Raw genomic sequence first — 18,835 nt, forward strand, 5'->3', positions numbered from 1 at the left:
AACCCGGTGTTTGCATTTTTTCCATTTACGGCCCGTACATCTACTTAAACGTTCGTATTTCAAATATAAAGTGCAAATCCTATGGCCACAGATGTTACAATTATGTACGGTCCCTCCGAAGTACCAATAGTATCCGTATTGTTCAATAAAAAAGCATTTTAATCCGATTGGTTGCTATTTTCTCCACGTTTCTTCCAAATGCTTTCAATTACGTGACCCTATCGGTTGGGAGGTGTATTGCACTCTGCTACATTATAACTCTATGAAAAGATTGCCTCCAATCGGATTAAAATGCTTTTTATTGAATAATACGGAATATACGGGTACTTTTGTAGGCCCGTACATAATTGTAATATCCGTGGCTATGGGGAAAGCACTTTATATTTGAAATCTGAACGTTTATGTAGATGTATGGGTCGTAAACGGAGTAAGTGCAAACACCAGGTTGAAGTTCATCCATGACGGTCGTGACAGACGACTGTTGCGTATCCATGGCTAGCGGATTACACGCACTCGACCAATGAGCACAGAGAACGTTACGATGCTACACGGTCCTGTCATTCTGCCCGTGGTGCTGCTGCTTAGGTAAAGCCTGGTGAACTGGTGAGTAATAACATGTTTAATAGATTAGATATACATGAGTAAACCTGGAAATATGCCTGCTTTAGTCATGGTGATCTGTACACGTATACCACCTACACGATAGTGAACTAATAATGACAACGAGGAATCCCATACAGAGAAAGATCGTATGACTCTGATGACCTTTCGAATGCAGTGATTGTATAAAGCCTTTTTAACTTCAAGGACCCCCGGTTTGATATGCATTTATGCCACAGAACTGCATGTTATACTGATTTGCCACAATTAAATGTTTGATTACTGTTTACTCTAACTCAGAAACCATTTGTACACTCAGATTTACAGTAAATCTATTGAGAGTGTACAAAACCTAAACCAAACCTAAACCTAACTATAAATCATTCTGAATCTGGAACCCCACAACAAGGACAACATGCCACATCATGTTGCGAAGCAGTGTTCTAATTCACTGCATGATATTTCACAACTTGAGGCACAACCTGACACTATCAGTAGCTTAGGTTGACAGACTCAAAGCACGTCTGAAGATAGAGTAATATGTACAGTAATAGAACTTGCCCAATATCCTCTCTCACGCTGCACAGTACTCATCTCATATTTACTCAAAAATAACTACATATGGATGTGAAACGGTGTCAGAGAATAACATATTGAGTAAATATGAGAAAAATAAATGTCAGTGTGAGTGTGTTGGTCTTTTCGGTTTATTCTTGACAAATATATGAGAGCAGACCACACAAATAAAGTCCCATAGATTTCTCTTCAGTTTTATTCTTTGCTTTATTACTAATCTACTCTTTTATATTTTATTCTACTATGTTCATCCAGGTATCCAGGTCTGTACTGTATGTCCAGAGAAACAGATTCTGTTGAAATTAATGCAAACGTAGTACATGAATGAAAGCAAACTATAGTGTACATCTTTACAGTAGGTCATGTACATAGTGTTATGTAAAGTAACAACTAGGTCATCAATTGCAGTAAGTACATACAATAATGTCATCTTATATAGTTGTATAGTTGTTCATCATCTGCTCTGCGGCTCTGCCAGTGTTGGTTTGTACATAACTATATTTTATATATACATTTTAATTCATTAATTAATTTGTGTAATTTTAGCAGTGCTGCATTTATTAATACTGAGGTTTCCCATTGAGATTTGCACCTCTTTATAGATAGACGTCCAAAGAATATAGAGGCAAAATTTGGGTGGCTGGTTGGGTTTACATATACAACGATGCAATTGACTTTGTATACCGTAGCTTAAAGTAATATCCTATATTAAGATATTAAGGGAGGGAAGGCCAGCCCCCCCCCCCTCTCCTTCTTCTTTTGTACATATTTCTCACTCTTTATACCAGTAACCTGTAAACTGATTGTATGACATTCTATAGTAGTTGTGTATAACTGTCTGTCTCTTATATGTCACCATGATTTGTGTGCATGGGGAACTCATTTGAAACAAGCTCAGTGCTTTTATGAGTCTTCCAGTTTAGTAGACCTCGTATTGTGAATTTGTACTTCCATGTACTGTTGTTCTCATGTCTTACTAAATAAAGTACATCAATCAATCAATCAGCCGGTCAGCGGGCGGACCTCTGACGTCATGCTCATGTCACCATAACTCAGCCATAACCATATAAGGAGTTCCCAATGCAGGTCCATATGTGGGCATATCAGTCGGATCGGCAGTGCGACGTAGGTGAACCTCTAGTAACTAGAACCAGGAGACCTGGTACTGCCAGACCCCTAGTGGTTGAAATCTGAATGGCCGGGCTTTGCATGACGTGTGTCCCTTCTATGTCCCTTCTATGACGAAAGGGGGACAGACTTTTTTGGCTGGGGCCGGGGGACAAAATGACATACCATGTATGGAGAAAACAGATACAAAGCCTCATGTAAGCCCGACCCCTTGGGTCTGGCAACAATATAAGAGCAAAACCGCTTCCCAGTAACCTTTATTTTATAGTATGATGTGTTAAGCAATCATGAGCCCATTGTCTGGTTTTGAAATCGCACCCTCAGAGAGGTATCAATAGAAGATTTTCTTTTTTGCGTTTTCAATCGACGATATTCTTCAATCGACAGCACTAGATTCATATTCACATGATAGTTGTGAATGAAATGTGATTGACAAGTTAAATCCCTGTGCATCATTTCCAAAAATAATGAGAAGAAAACTGCACAAGGGGGAAACCCAACACAGAAAGCCCACCTACTAGCTTATGGCTTGGTGAAGTGGTGAACACTAGCACCCCCTGACTGGCACACACGCTGTTTTATTTCATGTCAGTATCTGTAACCATGGTTACAGGTTCAATTTCATTCATAAAACTGTGCTTGCATAGGTAAACATTTGTTTGAGCATTGTGTTTCACTGCTAGTCTATTTCTGATAAACCCAATCATATGTCCAGCAAGTTAGCAGTGTAAGAGTGACACATTGATTTTGGGGGATTCTTTCTCTGATACACACTTTATGTGGTCCTGATTTATTTATTTTTAAATTAAAACATACTGTATTTGTCAAGTCCCAGAATATTTCCATCGGACCATCTGTATTGTTGTTTTAATACATTGGTAACGGCCACGGGTAACACTTACTTAAAAGTTGGGTCTATATGCATTCTAATCACATTTATAATGCCTTATAATGCACTTATAAGGCTCCATAACACTTTTTATAACACTCAATTTTACATAACAACTTATAACAAGGTTTATGAAGTATTATAAGTGCTGCTGGCCATAATGCATTATAAGCTCAGCGGAGCAGCACATTACAACTACTATACATACTACATAGTCAGTTATAAAGTGTCTTTGGACACTGCATAAAAGCCAGCAGATGATGCAAAAATCTTACAGTTCATGCTCCACAAAGTCCAGTTGAACCACCATCAATCACTCTCACATTTAGAATTAGTACTAGAGGTTCGGGTGTGTTATACCGATATGTGTCATAGTGTTGGAGGCTTTGTCAGAGTACCCATTGTACCCGTCTGTCTGTGTCCCTTTTGTGCCCATATATGGAGGTCTCTGTATCTGTCTGTCTACCTACCTTTGTCCCTTTTATGCCCATATATGGAGATCCCTGATATCATTAGTATATGCCCATCCATACCCTGTATATTGGCATGCCCATATATGGGCCTGTTGGTTGGATCGGCGGTTCTGGACAACCACATGTCCGAACTCCCTCGAGTCCTTGCCAATGCGCACGCCGAGTTTGAAGTCGGTCGGTCACATACATGCACATGACCATATTATGTGCGTAGCTGTCGGATCTCTGGACAACCGGACCTCCATATCTGCCTGTTTATGGTTATGTCTGAGTCATAGTGACATGCCTATATATGGGTATATCTGGTTTGTTTATGGTTATGTCTGAGTCATGGTGACATGCCTATGGGCGTATCGGGTTTGTTTATGCTTGTGTCTGAGGCCGAGTGACGTCAGATGTGTGCCGGCTCTCAAGACAATTTTAATATAGGATTAATCCTGATTAATAGTTGATCGCTCTCAGAGTATCCTCATGTGAGCCAGGCCGGGGGCTGAGGCAGCACACAGGGTACAGTAATGCTCCAGAGGAAGCAATAGCCCAACTGCTCACTTTACAAACGCTCTCAGCAGAGGCAGTCCTGTTGTTTTGACAGCGCTTTTGAGTTTTACATGTACTGACAGGAGACCCAGGGAATATATCGCGACTGACAACAGTGGGCATTGTGGAAAGCCTAAGAGACAAATAAGAGGCTCTGACTGGCCTGCATCTCAGAATGGGGGTTAGCCTGCTTGAGCACCGAGCGTGTGGGCTACTGGAGTACATTGGACGAGAATTCTACCGCTTCTGTTGTACAGTACTAATTTCCACTGAAAACCCCAATTTAACTCCCCGGGCTGTGTGGCTCCATGCAGTGTTAGTATAAACATGCTAAAGTAATAGCAAAGAAATAACAAATCTTTTTTTTTCAATGTGTCATCTGTCCCTGTATATTTTTTCTGTTATGTCAGTTTTATCGATCCACATATCTGATTGTGCTATATAATGCCACCAGTCAAAACATGTCAGGGTTTTCCTGTTCAGATTGTTTTGGTTTCTCTAGTCTAACACAGCCAGAATTGTGGACCTTGGAGAAGCAGTAGACGTCTTGTGTCCGGGGGATGCAAGATTTTCATCAACATGCACCGCGTTTGTTTTGTTAGCACTGAAAGGAAAACATAATATTCTAAGGGTGAAACTACAATAAGGTCAGGATTGGTTTTTGTTCAGGGCATTGCTAATTTTGACTAAGGATTTGGCTATTTCCATTTAGCAAATGTCGAGATGACTAGCTATATTTTTGCTTCCTTTGAATTCCCAGCAGTTGCTCGGACCTTTGTTTAGCTTAGACTATCAGATATGTCTCAAATACTATAAATAAAATGCATGTTAAGCATAAAGTAAGCCGGGACCCTATTCTTCTAAAATGTTAGACTTGCATTTAAGTCGAGGTGGCTGTCATTAGCTGGTGTTGATCTATATTATGCTTTGTTATGGGCTGACCAGGCCCAAACGTAAACTCTTTTGTGAAACCAATACAAGGCCCGATAAGATCTGTCAACTCTCTCGACACCGTGCCAGCACCACACATGCACCTACGCTCAATACAATAAAGCTTAGTTGCTGATTTTCCATTCTATGTAATTGTCAGGGGATGCAGTCAGCCCACACTTCCTTTTCAGTTCATAGCAGTTGTATTCATATCACTTGGCTATTATTTGGTCTGGCTGACCCATTGATTGCAGGTTTAAACCCCAGCTCCTCAAATAGTAACTCCGCTCAGCTGTTTCACGGCTGTGTTGCCGTTAGCAACAATGAAAAGAGCAATGTGGAGATCAGTCGCTTCAATTAAGCCTCTGCTAGAGAGTAAGCCTAGCAGAGATGGGGGTTTAGATGTGAATGGGACTTTTACATCTGTCACTCCTCATCTAGCCAGGTGTCTGTATCTAAATCAGCAGGATTATATTTGATTGAACTGATAGTTGCAAAGGGACACCCCAAGTTGCCATACGTCCCCTCCTTTTATAGCTCACATTACGATCAAATCAAGCTCTGCACAACAGGACTGATGTCCCACCCTCCACTGCCTTCTGCTGTCCAGGGGAAGACATCAGAGGTGGGATTCTGCCTCCTCCTCCAGACTCCCTTCCATCTGGGATCCTCAGGGAGAAGGAGCATATCTGACAAGGGGCCTGTAAGCCTCTTAGCCCCCCTGTGGCCCTGCTCTCTCTCAGCCCATGTTTTCCTAATTTAGGGGTGTAAGGAGACTACAGCGAAGGCCCTTGTGAGCTGTTTGAATTGAGATTCCCTTTGTGGTTCTAATAGACTGGGCATGTTTATCAATTAGCGCTCCCCGACAAATGGCAGAGTCAAACCTCCAGAGAGCAGAAGCAGTGATTCTTATGTGGATCTCACCTCATTCATTGCCTACATACTGTTTCTTTAGTTGGTTTGAGCTGTCATTGGGTACGGGGGCACGGTATCTCAATTACTTTTTAAGTTACTGCTGCCTCATTGATACCTGATTAACAGACATTCACATTACTATTACACACACATATATATATATATATATATATATATATATATATATATATATATATATATATATAGGAGCAAGATTAAGTTAATATATATATATATATATATATATATATATATATATATATATATATATATATATATATATATATATATATATATATATATATATATATATATATATATATATATATTAACTTAATCTTGCTCCTGTAGGTTAATTGAATAATCGAGAGTGCATTTTCTTTTGTGTAATTCTTTTTACATTTCCTATATATCAATGCATCGAATGAATAGATTCAGATTTTTGTATAAATCGATTAGTCTGACTAACCACTACAAGACCTGTATTTTACAATACTTTGTTGTACAATAATTGCGAAAATAGCCAATCTACATGCTCTTGTAGACCCTCACAATTGATTAAATAGTCATTCATAGTCTAACTAAAAACAGTGCAAATAATAGTGCAATTCATCTATCATGATTCAGTTCATCTTGGCTACTGTCCTTAATATATAGATATAGATATAGAGATAGATATAGATATATAGATATATAGATATGTATATACATACATACAGTACATACACAGAGGGAGGGAGAGAGAGATATATATGTATGTATGGTATGTCTGCTGTATTGTTTATATCAACAATTCATAAATTGTGACTATTGATTCAGCTCATTTGTGTGATTGCCAAGTGTTGTGTGAGTGAATGAGGCTCCCTTAGTAAGAGGATCACAGTGTTAAACACACAATAGGGTGGTTCCATTGGCAGCCGTTCATTTGGGATCCCCCCCTGTCCTCCCCTCTGTCGCGCGGTACTGTGGCTGCAGGAAGCCAGTGGACACAGATGGTTCTGCAGAGACGAGCTGCACTGACCGCCTTTGTTTTCCCATGAACATGTTTGCCGTGTAATCCTGGATTAACTGAGACTTTGTGTTAATTTACAGCTGTAATATGACATTCAATTAATGGTAGCGTTACCCAACACACACACAGGGTATTAGGGTAGATGATAGTGGGGATTGTTTCATGCTCGACACAGGGGACGTAGGAGGTAATAGAGATCCAATCAGAGGTGTGTGTGGACGTCCACCTCATACTGAATCCCAAATGAGTCACCACAGCCTTACGCACACACATACACAGCTATTGTTGCTGCACACGCGCACATGCCACACTAGACTGCAGACACCGCATACGCGCGTGCACACACACTATCAATGACAGAGGGTGCCACGGAAAACCAGGCGGCTGCATATGGACTCTCTCTTGATATCACTCACTGGCCGTGTGATCTTGTTATGCAAAGTCCCTTAATCCCTACCTATGATGAATGCACCCAGGATTGGGGGGCCTGAAACAGAGATATGAAGGCAGCTGTGTGGGAGGCTGGACACTGTGCCTTGGGAATAAGAGCCATGGGGACAGGGGAAAGATTCCTGATCCTTTGACCCGCCAGGAGAAGGAAGAAGGTGTGCGAGATCATGCTTCATAGCGCACCACTGTAGTGTGGGATCCCGAGGTACCGGAGGAGGCAGATGAGAAATAGAGTTATAGCTCAGACGTAAGATTCACATTAACCTCCCCAACAGAGGTATTATAGGGCCAGAAGTGTTATTGGACCAGCTGGAGGACGATGGAGTCTATAGTTCCATAGAGGAGAGCATTGAAGACGGAGAGCAGGCTACAGCTGGACTGGGGCAATGTGATGTGTGCGTATTTATACTATGTTCCCTTCTACCTGCTTGAGCATTGTCATTCACAGTGATGAAAACTGAACATTCAGAAGTTGGTGTTTTTTTGGATCAAGGGATGGGCGGAGCCGCCTAAAGTTATGAATCATGTTAACAATGGAATAGATTTACATAGTGCATGGACAGTTGGCAGTTATGGAATATGGATGGAGTGAGGGATACATATGTGCATGCCTGTATGTGTGTTGTGGGGTGGGGTAATGGGATTAGGGGTAACACCTTTGGCAGGGCAGGGAGAGCCACCTGACACCCAGTCTGTTGGGGACCAGGGGAACGGAATGGGAGACAGTGGGAGGAGGTGGTGGAGGTGGAGGTGGGGGCGGAGAGGGAGAAGTTGGGGCTCTAATCCGTGTCCATCTTTGGGAAGTCATTCCCAGAGCTCTGAGGATTTGGGGCTTTGGTTTCCGCTCCGCTTGCTTTGGTTAATAATACCATGGGAGGGATGGTGGGCATGGAGAGAGAGAGAAAGAGACAGAAGGAATGGGGGGGGGGAGAGAGAAAGAGAAGATTTCATTACCCTGTGGTGGACCGGCCGGCAGGACCCAGGCCTAAGCCAAAAGCCTGGAAGTCTGCACTACCTCTGTACCTGGGTGTGATATGAACTTCTCCTGACATGTACACATTTAATCCTCTCCATTTCATTACTGTACACAGGACCCTCTGAACGTCGCTCTGACAGTCCATTCTAGCCTCCTTGGCATTCTGTGCATGTGTTGTGGTTGTGTTTGTGCATATGCTGTGCATGGCAGTATGTAAAGATTGACTCTGTCTGCTTTCTTCCTTCCATCCGGCACGTTGCAGCTTGAGTAAAAGTCAATAGCCAGAGTGTTGCAGGGTTGTTTGCTCAGAAGACACACTATCCTGTGTGTGTGTGTGTGTGTGTGTGTGTGTGTGTGTGTGTGTGTGTGTGTGTGTGTGTGTGTGTGTGTGTGTGTGTGTGTGTGTGTGTGTGTGTGTGTGTGTGTGTGTGTGTGTGTGTGTGTGTGTGCGTGCGTGCGTGCGTGCGTGCGTGCGTGCATGTGTCTCTTCTGTTGTTCCTGTGTGTGTGTGAATAGGCCGCTGTGTGTGTACATGGTCAATAAAGCCCCCTCATTGTGTTTCCATGGCACTGACAGAAGTTGATAACCACCCCGATGATTCCGGTTGCAGGGACGGCAGCACAATGTTAGAGATCAGCTGCAGACAGCATGGAGCTGCTTGGCTGGAAGTGTCACAGCTTCCATGTTTTGTCCGTCACCTGTGAGCCAGGTGTTGATTGGGCCATCTCATGTGGGATCAAAGGTCAGGAAGGTACTCTGGTGTGAACTAGCTGCTGAGCCCCTGAGAATGAAACACCATGGATAGTGCCACCGTCGCGTCCGGCTGCCCTAGCAGAGTAATTGGCCGTCTCTGACAACCATGTCCTCACCTTTACAAATGACCCCCCCGCTTTAGTTTTTTTGCAAAAGGACTGCAAAAGGACTTAGCCCTACGATACATGGAAGAGCTATTGTATGTTTTTGGAGTCCTATAATAATTGCATTTTGTGACTGTAGGTGGAGATGTTTCGCAACATGCTATGGAAGACCCTGGGCTTTGTGGGCTACACGATCCAGTATGGCTGCATCGGCCATTGTGCCTTCGAATATATTGGAGAGTTTGTGGTGGTCAGTATTTATTGAAACGGCTTCATCAATGTCTGCTATATTTGTATTATCTTTTTTTTATCTTAACACATTTAGACGAATTTGCCCTTGCCATGGATTCTATGTTTAATCAGAATCAGAAATCAGAATCAGGTTTATTGTCACATCACAGGTTTACAAGGTAAAATTTTTCATATTTTTTCCCAAAAACGGCCATAACCGTTTTTGGCACACCTTGTTAGGATTATGAAAAACGGTCCGGGCCGTTTTTGGCACTCAATGTGTTAAGTGGGAAGGAGATCAACAGAGAACAATAGAAGGCCAAAAACAAGTTATCTACATATATATTTAGTACCTGAGATAAGAGACAAACTAAGGTGCCTGAGCATAGCAGCAATGTATGTATACTGTGCATGATATACTTATAGACGCTAAGGTGCTTAGAGAGAAAAAGAGCACAATAATAAAAATCAAAAAAGGTTTGTGCGTTATACATGGGGATTAAGGTGCAGAGGGTCAGTGCGTGTTCACCTAAGGGTGGACTGACCCTGGTATAATCCGCAAGTAGCTCCATGAAGGAGAGCAACAAAAAGTAATCTTTAGCATTTTGACTAAAGCTTTTGCCACAAAGAGTACATTTAAGCCCTTACACATTTTTAATTAAATTGTTAAATTGTGATATTATCAATTATAAAAAGGAAATGCATGTAATTAATTCAGTTTGTCAAAAGCAGAGACATGGATTCCCCCCAATCCAAATAGAACCCTGGGCATTCATATCGGTCAGTCTGTGCATCATTATCCCTGTCTCTGTTTTCACAGTGCTCTGGTCCATCCATGGAGCCCACCATCATAAGCCACGACGTGGTCTTCTCAGAAAGGTTGAGTCGCCATCTTTTCAGAATTGAAAAGTGGGTTTCAAACTTTCAAACTATCTTCAGTATACAAAGAGAACACATGGCAACCATGTCTAAATATATATTAATGTTATGTTGTTCAAATGTACGATGGACCTTGTGAGTTAATGCAGACTAAATTGTGAACAGCTGAATACTTCACACAGTTATGTAGTTTCTATTTTATTTTATGAACTAACAAACAAGTGGTCATGTTTATCTTCTCTTTATAGGGGTGATATAATAATTGCAAAGAGCCCATGTGATCCTCATATGAACATTTGTAAAAGAGTCATTGGACTGGAAGGCGACAAAGTCTGCACAAGTGGCCCCGCGGATATGTTCAAGACGCACACATACGTGAGTTTTCATGCAAGCCCACATTCAACACCATTTACCACTTTTCAGCTGCATTTCACACGCAGGTATATCTCTTTATTTACCTTACCAAGTTACCAAGGTTTGTATGCAGTTTTACAATTTGGTCTACAACAGCAACTCATAGCCTCTATATGAATGAAGTTAAAAGGATACAGCAAAGCAGAGACTGAATGAAAAATGTTGTCTGCTACAAAGCACTTGATAGTTAGTTTCAGACTTGACTAAGATGACAGACGGTGTCTCCATGCATAATGCAAACCCTCTCCTGTGTTTGTCCTCTGGTCTTCTCGCTTCCTGTGTGTACTGGAATACCCTATAGATAAGCATAGCTGTTTTCATTTTGGACCACACTCATCCATTTTGTGTCACTGGTCAAAATATCAGCCTTTGACAACAACTATATTTCCTCAGAACAGTGATAAAGCTGAGCATGGGTTCTGCCGGTGAAACCACTGTCATTGCTTTTCTATTACTACCGTCCCACACGGCCATAGCTCAGGCCTGCAATCTCTCTGAAGCCTGTTAGAGTTAGTGCCAGACGAATGGACAGACTGATGGGTGGGCGGAGGTACTGTATGTGTGTCTGTCTTTTTTGTCTTTGTGTGTGTGTGTGTGTGTGTGTGTGTGTGTGTGTGTGTGTGTGTGTGTGTGTGTGTGTGTGTGTGTGTGTGTGTGTGTGTGTGTGTGTGTGTGTGTGAGTGTAATATGTGCACCAACAACAGTTGTGTTTATTTAGCATATCTTGTGTAATGTTCAGACTTTATGGATAGGATACTGAATAGGTTCAGCAATACACAAGATACACAAGGCCAAAGCCTATAAGTGTCATTCATCAAATGAAATAGCAAGCAAAGATGTTTCCTGTGCTTTGGGCTTCACCCCTGTATATGGAGTGTGAAACCCGGTAATAGTAACATCGTAGTTGTAGGTTTGATCCATATTCCACTGGAGTCAAATGTGAATACAGTTATGGATATTTCAGGGCGTGGCCAAATCCTCCATTACTTTGTACGGTCAAACATCACAGCTATCACAATTGGGATTGTGAGACGGAACGTATGCAATGTTAAATTTAGATGTTTTTTCTGTCCTTAGCACAAACCTATGGTTAAGTATTGTAGTGCAGGGAATGCCAACAACCACCATCTTATGAATAATGAAGACGGGACCGCCAAATATTCGTTTTATAGTTCCCGAGATTTATTTTTCGAAACCTTTTGCCTATAGAGATGTCCCCAAAATAAGGACACCAGGTTGACAAAAATAAATAAATCCTGTGGGGGAAAATAGGGGCATTCAGTCAATTGTTTTGGGATAGCAAGAATTAAAGTACATCTGGTCTACAACAGGTGCAAATATTTACAACGTAGAACACCAACATCATCAACACAATGGCGTTGGTAATCAATAACAGCCACCTGTAGCATCAGCAAACAATGACATATTTAAAGGAAGGAATTAAGTACTACTAGGAGTCCCTATCAGGTAAACATAAAGGTTCCCTAACTCAGCTGATGGCCTTTCCTGGGGATTATTAATCCAGACATCGGTGTAAAATGTATAAAATATTAAAAAAAAGAAGCACCTGTTTGCTTTGTTTCTATGAACCATTTTGCGCCTACAACTAGATGGTAGATGATTTATACTTAACGCGTGATGCCACTGTAGCTGAAAGAATATCTTTTATAAAAGATTTGCAGTGACTGTAAGAAAGGCAGGCTGAATGTTGGAAAAAATCATCAAGTGCACCCAAACCTGAGATATTTGTAACATTTGCATTATAGCCTTATCTCTGCTCTTTTTAGCATCAAGATTGAAATTTGTGTCACCAGGGTTAGTGTGCTTGCTAATGAAAATGAAGGCGCTGTTTGACAGCATATGAGATAACTGAGAAAATACCAGCTGCACACATAAATGTTTGGCCTCCCTGAGGGAGCTGGGCTGTTTTTGTGTGAGTGTGTGTATGCGTATGTGTTTGTATGGGTGTGTTAGGATGGTGTGAGGCATTGTGGGTAGACCTGTGATGGGCTGCAGATGAATTCTGGAGGCTGGTGTTAGACCCTGTCATCACCTCCTCTTCTGTCCTGACAGACAGGCAGGTCCTCTATGCCCTTAGAGAATCAACACAGACTAATTGGCCTGTCACCTTTTTAGGAATCATTTCTCTCTCTGAGATATTGTGTCAAAACAGAGACATTCGATCCCCCAATATCACATCCTATAGACAGCTAACGAGAGCTATTGGGAGGATGTGCCCACACACATACAGTACCACATAGGAGATATGTGTATATGTGAGTATGTATGTGCTTCAGGTAAATGTATAGCGGCTCACCACCTCAATCATGTTAACATAACGAGAGCTGTAATGGCGCGTCTGTTAAACAACACACCTCCGCAGTGAGGTGAGCTCCAATTTCAGTCCTCCTCGACACGTCTTTGACAGGTACACAAAGCCTCATGCCAGCCCAACCTGCAACCGCAGAATGGCTTCCATCACAACCATCCATCAAACAAGAGCCGCCGGCAGGGCCGATCAAAACAGCTCCACATCTTAAATCCTACAAGCGGGCACCGGGCCTGCCTGGGTCCCTGGAACCCTGTGTGGTTGGAAACAATGTCGGTTGATTACAGCTCAGCTGGCTGAGCTCATTCTGTTGCAGTGACTCAGGAGGCAGTCAGGGAGAGGGCATGCCCATGCCGTGTGCATCATCGTGAAATGACAGAATGATTGGAGTATCTCCTCTGTCACCCTGTCCGTCACTGCACGGCTTATCATCATCCAATATCAAGTGATATTGCCTGCTAAATCAAGTGGTTTCTTGAGTGTTCATAACCCGAGGGAATAATTTGCAGGTGTTTTCAGTGGCGGTTAACTACAGTACATCCTTGAAGGGGTATCTGGGTGGCATAGAGCAGTGATTCTCGAACATTTTCATGTCAAGGACCCCCAAATTGATATGTAATTTGGTCACAGACCCCCACATGAAAATATTTTGTGCCAAGGGCCCCCAAAAGAGAAGATTTCTCAACCTTGTCCTCAAATAGCAAATCTACAAGCTCAAAACTCGTCGCAGCGCGACGCATTCTGAGCTTGTAGAATTGTTGTTTAAATTGTTCCTAATTTTGCTGGAAACCCCTGGAACCCCCTCAAGGACCATTGGGGGTCCCCACTTTGGGACCCAATGGCCTAGAGGTAAAACACTCACCCACCACTGCAGAGACACAGGTTCACTTCCCAGCAGTGATGAACTTGGCCTGGGCTGCTTCGCTAAACAGAGATAGGAGAAGAACCTCGGCTGGCAACTCCATATGTATTAGAGTGTAGGCCAACAATCAGGGGGGTTGGCAGCAAAAGGGACCACAGGACAGGGACATTGGCAATGACTAAATTGAGAACCCACATCCTTGAAAGTCATGGAGTCGTACTTTGTATGGCCACTGTGCCATTTATCCACCATCTCAATTATATCTAATATAATTCTGTGTTTGACCTCTGATGGATTTTCTTTACCCCAGACATCTAAGACCCACAAGGTTATATCCACCAGCTTTCATTCTTCACGGTTTTCACGGTTCTTCCGAACAGTAAGCTTTTCAATTGCTCTGAAACACTGCCCGGTTGATCTTTCCTTTCCTTTCCCCATGTCCTTCCAGAGGTTAACATTTCTCCATAGGTTAATTAGATTTATGAGACAGACCACAAATCAATCATAGAGTAGTTTGTTGTTGTCAGTTCTTGATTGACCCAAGAGTCAATCAGATTGATTGACCTTGTTAGCAGATTCACGCCCATCAGACCCTGAATGGAAGGGGATTTAATGTTAAGATGCTTTCCTATGCAGTTCCTCTCCTAGCATTAAGATAGTTTGCTGTACCCACCATCACAGCATTCATGGAAAGGACACCTTTTAAAAAATGTCTTCAATACAAACTCTAACCTCTTATGGGGACGAAGAAATTGAAGCTGTTAAGAAACAGGAGTGTTCTGGTTTGGCAGATGACAAACGGTGGTGTTTCTATTTCCTGTGCTTGGGAGCCAGCATATGTTACCATGCTAATGAGGTGTAATGGTGGGAATCCAGCATGCTGACATATGGTTCTCAGATGACTCCTTTAATGATATTCATTTGTGTCGTCGTTACTCTGCGAGTTGTTTACCTCGTGTTAGGTCAACATGTCAATGCCTCGTGATTATGTCACGTCATCCGTCTCAATTATATCCAATATGAAAACGAAACAGCAACACGCAGACTGGGACCGGACACACTAATCAGAGGGCGGGGTGATGCGGACAAAAGCAAAGATGTCTGGTGACGTCTCCTCAACGCAGATGAGATTCTCTTCCTTTCTGCTCTTTATCCCCTTTTTTTCTAAGAAGAAGACTTTGGCCGTTAAAAAGTTAGCCAACACAAAAATAGACTCTCGGATTGTGATGCCCATTATGACAATATAATGTGTTGTTGATCCTGTCTGCACATATAGGGGGGACAGCGCACTTAATTAGGGCCTTGACAAGCCTACTCTCCTAAAGTGATGAGATTAATCATAATTGGTGTCACTGTGGATTAGAGCTCGCTCGGATGACCGCCCCACTGGCAGGTCGGACCGCTGTGGAGACCCTTGGACACTGCTGCTAGCCGAAGCTTAGGCCTCTCTCCCATTCTCCCATTCTCCCTCTCTTTCTCTCTCTTCTCTCTCTCTCTCTCTCTCTCTCTCTCTCTCTCTCTCTCTCTCTCTCTCTCTCTCTCTCTCTCCGTCTCTCTCCCTCTTTCCCTCTATCTCTGGCTATGGCTCTCTCAAGCCCCTCTCCTGGCTCTAACCCTCCCTGGGTAAGAGGGGCACCGATCTCAGCCAACAGCCTAATGACCCTGTTTGAAGTTCCTCTAAATCCCCCGACCCTGCCCCGTTACCCATGACCCCTCTCCTAAGACCGAATGGGGTTAAAGAGGGACAGAGAGGTTGACGTTAAGTTAGGGTGAGGAGGGGAGGAATGGCTGAGGCGACTGGGTGTTGGGGGGGGGGGCAGATTCTCACTGCATAATAGATTACAGGGCCTTCCTCATACATGTAAACAATGTTACAAACTGTGAACGGTGTTATGTGTTCCATTCGAAGCGTTGTGGAAGTCTACTCTTTTTTTCTCTCTCTCTCAATTTGACCTGTTATGGTGTTTCTAGGTTCCAAAAGGCCATGTATGGCTAGAAGGGGATAACATTTGGAATTCCTCTGACTCCAGAAGCTATGGCCCAGTTCCCTATGCCCTCATCCGAGGGCGTGTTTGCACAAAGGTAACAGTGGCGCTAGCTTCACTCCCATTCAGCGTTCATTCATACTAGACAGATTTCAACATTAGGCCAGCAGTTTTGGTGAAACCTCACATATTGGGTACAGTGACACTTCCCAGTTAATTAATAAAGTCCTTTGAAATTTTAAATGATTCTCTGGCTCCTGGCCCAGTATGGACATTTTGAAGCACAATACAAAGACACGAGTCAGTTAGAAGTTCAAAGTAAGTCTGTTTGATTGACCAAGGCCTGGACACCATATTGTCTAGCTTTCCATTCTGCTGTGTTGTCATATCACTGGATGTCATAGCAACCATGACCCTGGAAACAGGTCAGCCAACCTTCTGTCCGTCTGATTGGACAGCAGCACTCCACTGGAAACTCCACTATGACAATGGCTGCCTCGATATTTTATGTCAAACACTACTATTTAAATGCACATTAGCACTTGCATCCAGGAAATTGTATTGACAGTAATAAAAGTAGGGCTGACCAATATATCAATATTAATTCATATCAATATTGTGATATGAGACTAGATCGTAATATGATATGGCAAAAAGGTGTCTTTTCCTCGTTTGAATCACTTAAGCCTTATTTTATACTTTTTACTTGTAAAATATAGCGAAAATAGCCGATCTACAAGCTTACAACACAAGTTGAAAATGTAAATAGATATATGGTCACAATATTGATATATTGTATTAGGTCTGCAAAGACGCATGAATGTGAATTCATGCGACCGGGATGGTTTACCAGGCTAATACTGTAGAGCTATTTGGTGAAACACATTGTGATATTTGATTTTGTCACATGCCCAGCCCTAAATAAAACACAATATACAATACATAGTGCATACATACATACATACATACATTACTGCTACTTGTCTTCTTATTTTCTTTTTTAACCCAATGTTTCTATGTTTGTGTCATTTCCAGCTCTGGCCTCCTCATGCTTTTGGTGCTCTCAAGGAAAGCCCAACAGGACGAATAACTAAAACACCCAGTGATACAGACTGACTATGTAAATATGTTCCTTTGCTTGTAATAGTTTTTGAATAAAGCACCTGTTTATAATAAACAAGTTGTTCCTTATCTGGTAACTGTATATTCTGCCAATGGCAGTTTGGCATAGACCCTGATGCTGGAGGTGTCGCTTTGAAGTAGAGCCCAACCAGTTTGGATGTTATCTGCAGAATAATCTGTATCACCAATTATGCAGCTGATGTGTCCCGATTTTTACCCCAAAAAAAGCAGATATTTAATCTCACAAGTCACAACGCGTCGCATCACGACACATTGTGAGCTTGTAGATCTGCTAATGTTTAAGTTAAACAACGTTCAGTTTATGTGTATTTTCTTCCCAGGCTTTTCTTGCATTTATTGATATAACTGGGAGAGAGAGTCAGTCAGGGAGTGACTGCAGCAAAGGTCCACCGGGCCCGGGAATGGAACCCAGGCAGGGCCGGCCGCTGCCATAAGCAACATAAGCGGTGGCTTAGGGCCACAACCACTAGGGGGCCACAAAAAAATAAAAATAAAAAAATACGTTTTTATTTTTTTTAATTTTTACTTTCATATTGTAATTATGTCATGTATCTCCTATCCAACAACTAGTGTTGTTGGATAGCAAAGAAATCTTGCTTAGGGCCACGAAAATCCTAGGGCCGGCCCTGAACCCAGGACTCGCTGTCAGGCATCAGAATATATGTGGTACTAGCCTTAACCACTTGGTGCCCCACATATATTTTTGTTGTTGTTGTTTGCGTGTTCATCGTATAATTAAAGTTAAATGTTCCTTTCATACGGTATATTGAAGTTTAATTACTTAATTTAAATTATTAATTCATTTAATGTTTGTTTTGTTTTGTTTGTTTGCTTATGAGTTAAATGTTGTCAAATAGAAAGTTTTTCAAATTGATTTCAAGACTTTCCACTTAGGGTTAGGTCAGTAATTGGCGGTCTAGGACTCTCCGAAATCGGGATCGGCATCAGACCCAAATATCAGGCCATATGTCGTTCATCAGGAGGATGATTTTGATTATTTCATAACTTCCAAGTACTTATCATCTGAGACTGCTCTAGAACTGTAAGAACAGCATTACATGACGGGTGAGTAAAGCTGTGTCTCTCTCCATGGAGTTGGTAATGGCAGAGAGAGGCATAAATGGGATTATTCTACAGTGGAAAATCCTGAGTGTTCATTTAACTCTAAGTGTACAAATGTAACCAAATGGTCCATTTACATTTTTACGCACTGACAAATGGAGGATTTCACACAGAGCTTTTTACGGTTTACTCCCCCCTGAGGTTGTATGTTAGAATTCACCCTTGTTTAGGAACTTAAAAGCAAATCAGTTTTGAACTTGAACAATTTTTTGAACAATTTACTTGTTGTTGGTTCCTTCTTGTAGAATTTACACAACTAATGTTTTAGCCCCTATCCAGTTATGGATACCAGAAATCTAGCAGATTTGCATCAAAACAGTGATCATATTGGATTCACAACTTTCAGCCTCTGAAAACAAGTCTTATAAAAAATAAAAACACAAGTTATTAATTGAATGTTTACCCCCCTTTTTAACTCTTACAATAAAACAAAAGCTCTTTTGGTGTTTAATATTTCATTGGGCTGCCAAAGCAATTGAAAGAATGTTAACATTTCCCATTTAACCATGCAATATTCATAAGCACTT

The 18,835-nt window shown here is 41.9% G+C and overlaps 1 protein-coding gene across 2 annotated transcripts; it reads left to right on the forward strand.

The window, feature by feature from the left end:
- Nucleotides 1–559: 559 nt before the first annotated feature.
- immp1l (inner mitochondrial membrane peptidase subunit 1) lies at nt 560–17,587 on the forward strand. 2 transcript variants are annotated; one of them, XM_084064246.1, is made up of 6 exons: nt 560–603; nt 9,483–9,593; nt 10,395–10,483; nt 10,702–10,828; nt 16,030–16,140; nt 17,079–17,587. In XM_084064246.1, the coding sequence occupies exons 2-6, from the start codon at nt 9,489–9,491 to the stop codon at nt 17,157–17,159; spliced, it is 513 nt and encodes a 170-aa protein (XP_083920372.1). In that variant the 5' UTR covers nt 560–603; nt 9,483–9,488; the 3' UTR covers nt 17,160–17,587. The 2 variants fall into 2 exon arrangements, with proteins under 2 accessions (XP_083920372.1, XP_083920373.1); XM_084064247.1 differs by having other exon boundaries at nt 10,395–10,453.
- The last annotated feature ends 1,248 nt before the right edge of the window (nt 17,588–18,835 follow it).

Source organism: Gymnoscopelus microlampas, assembly GCF_963454915.1.
Source record: "Gymnoscopelus microlampas genome assembly, chromosome: 1".
Lineage (NCBI taxonomy): Eukaryota > Metazoa > Chordata > Actinopteri > Myctophiformes > Myctophidae > Gymnoscopelus > Gymnoscopelus microlampas.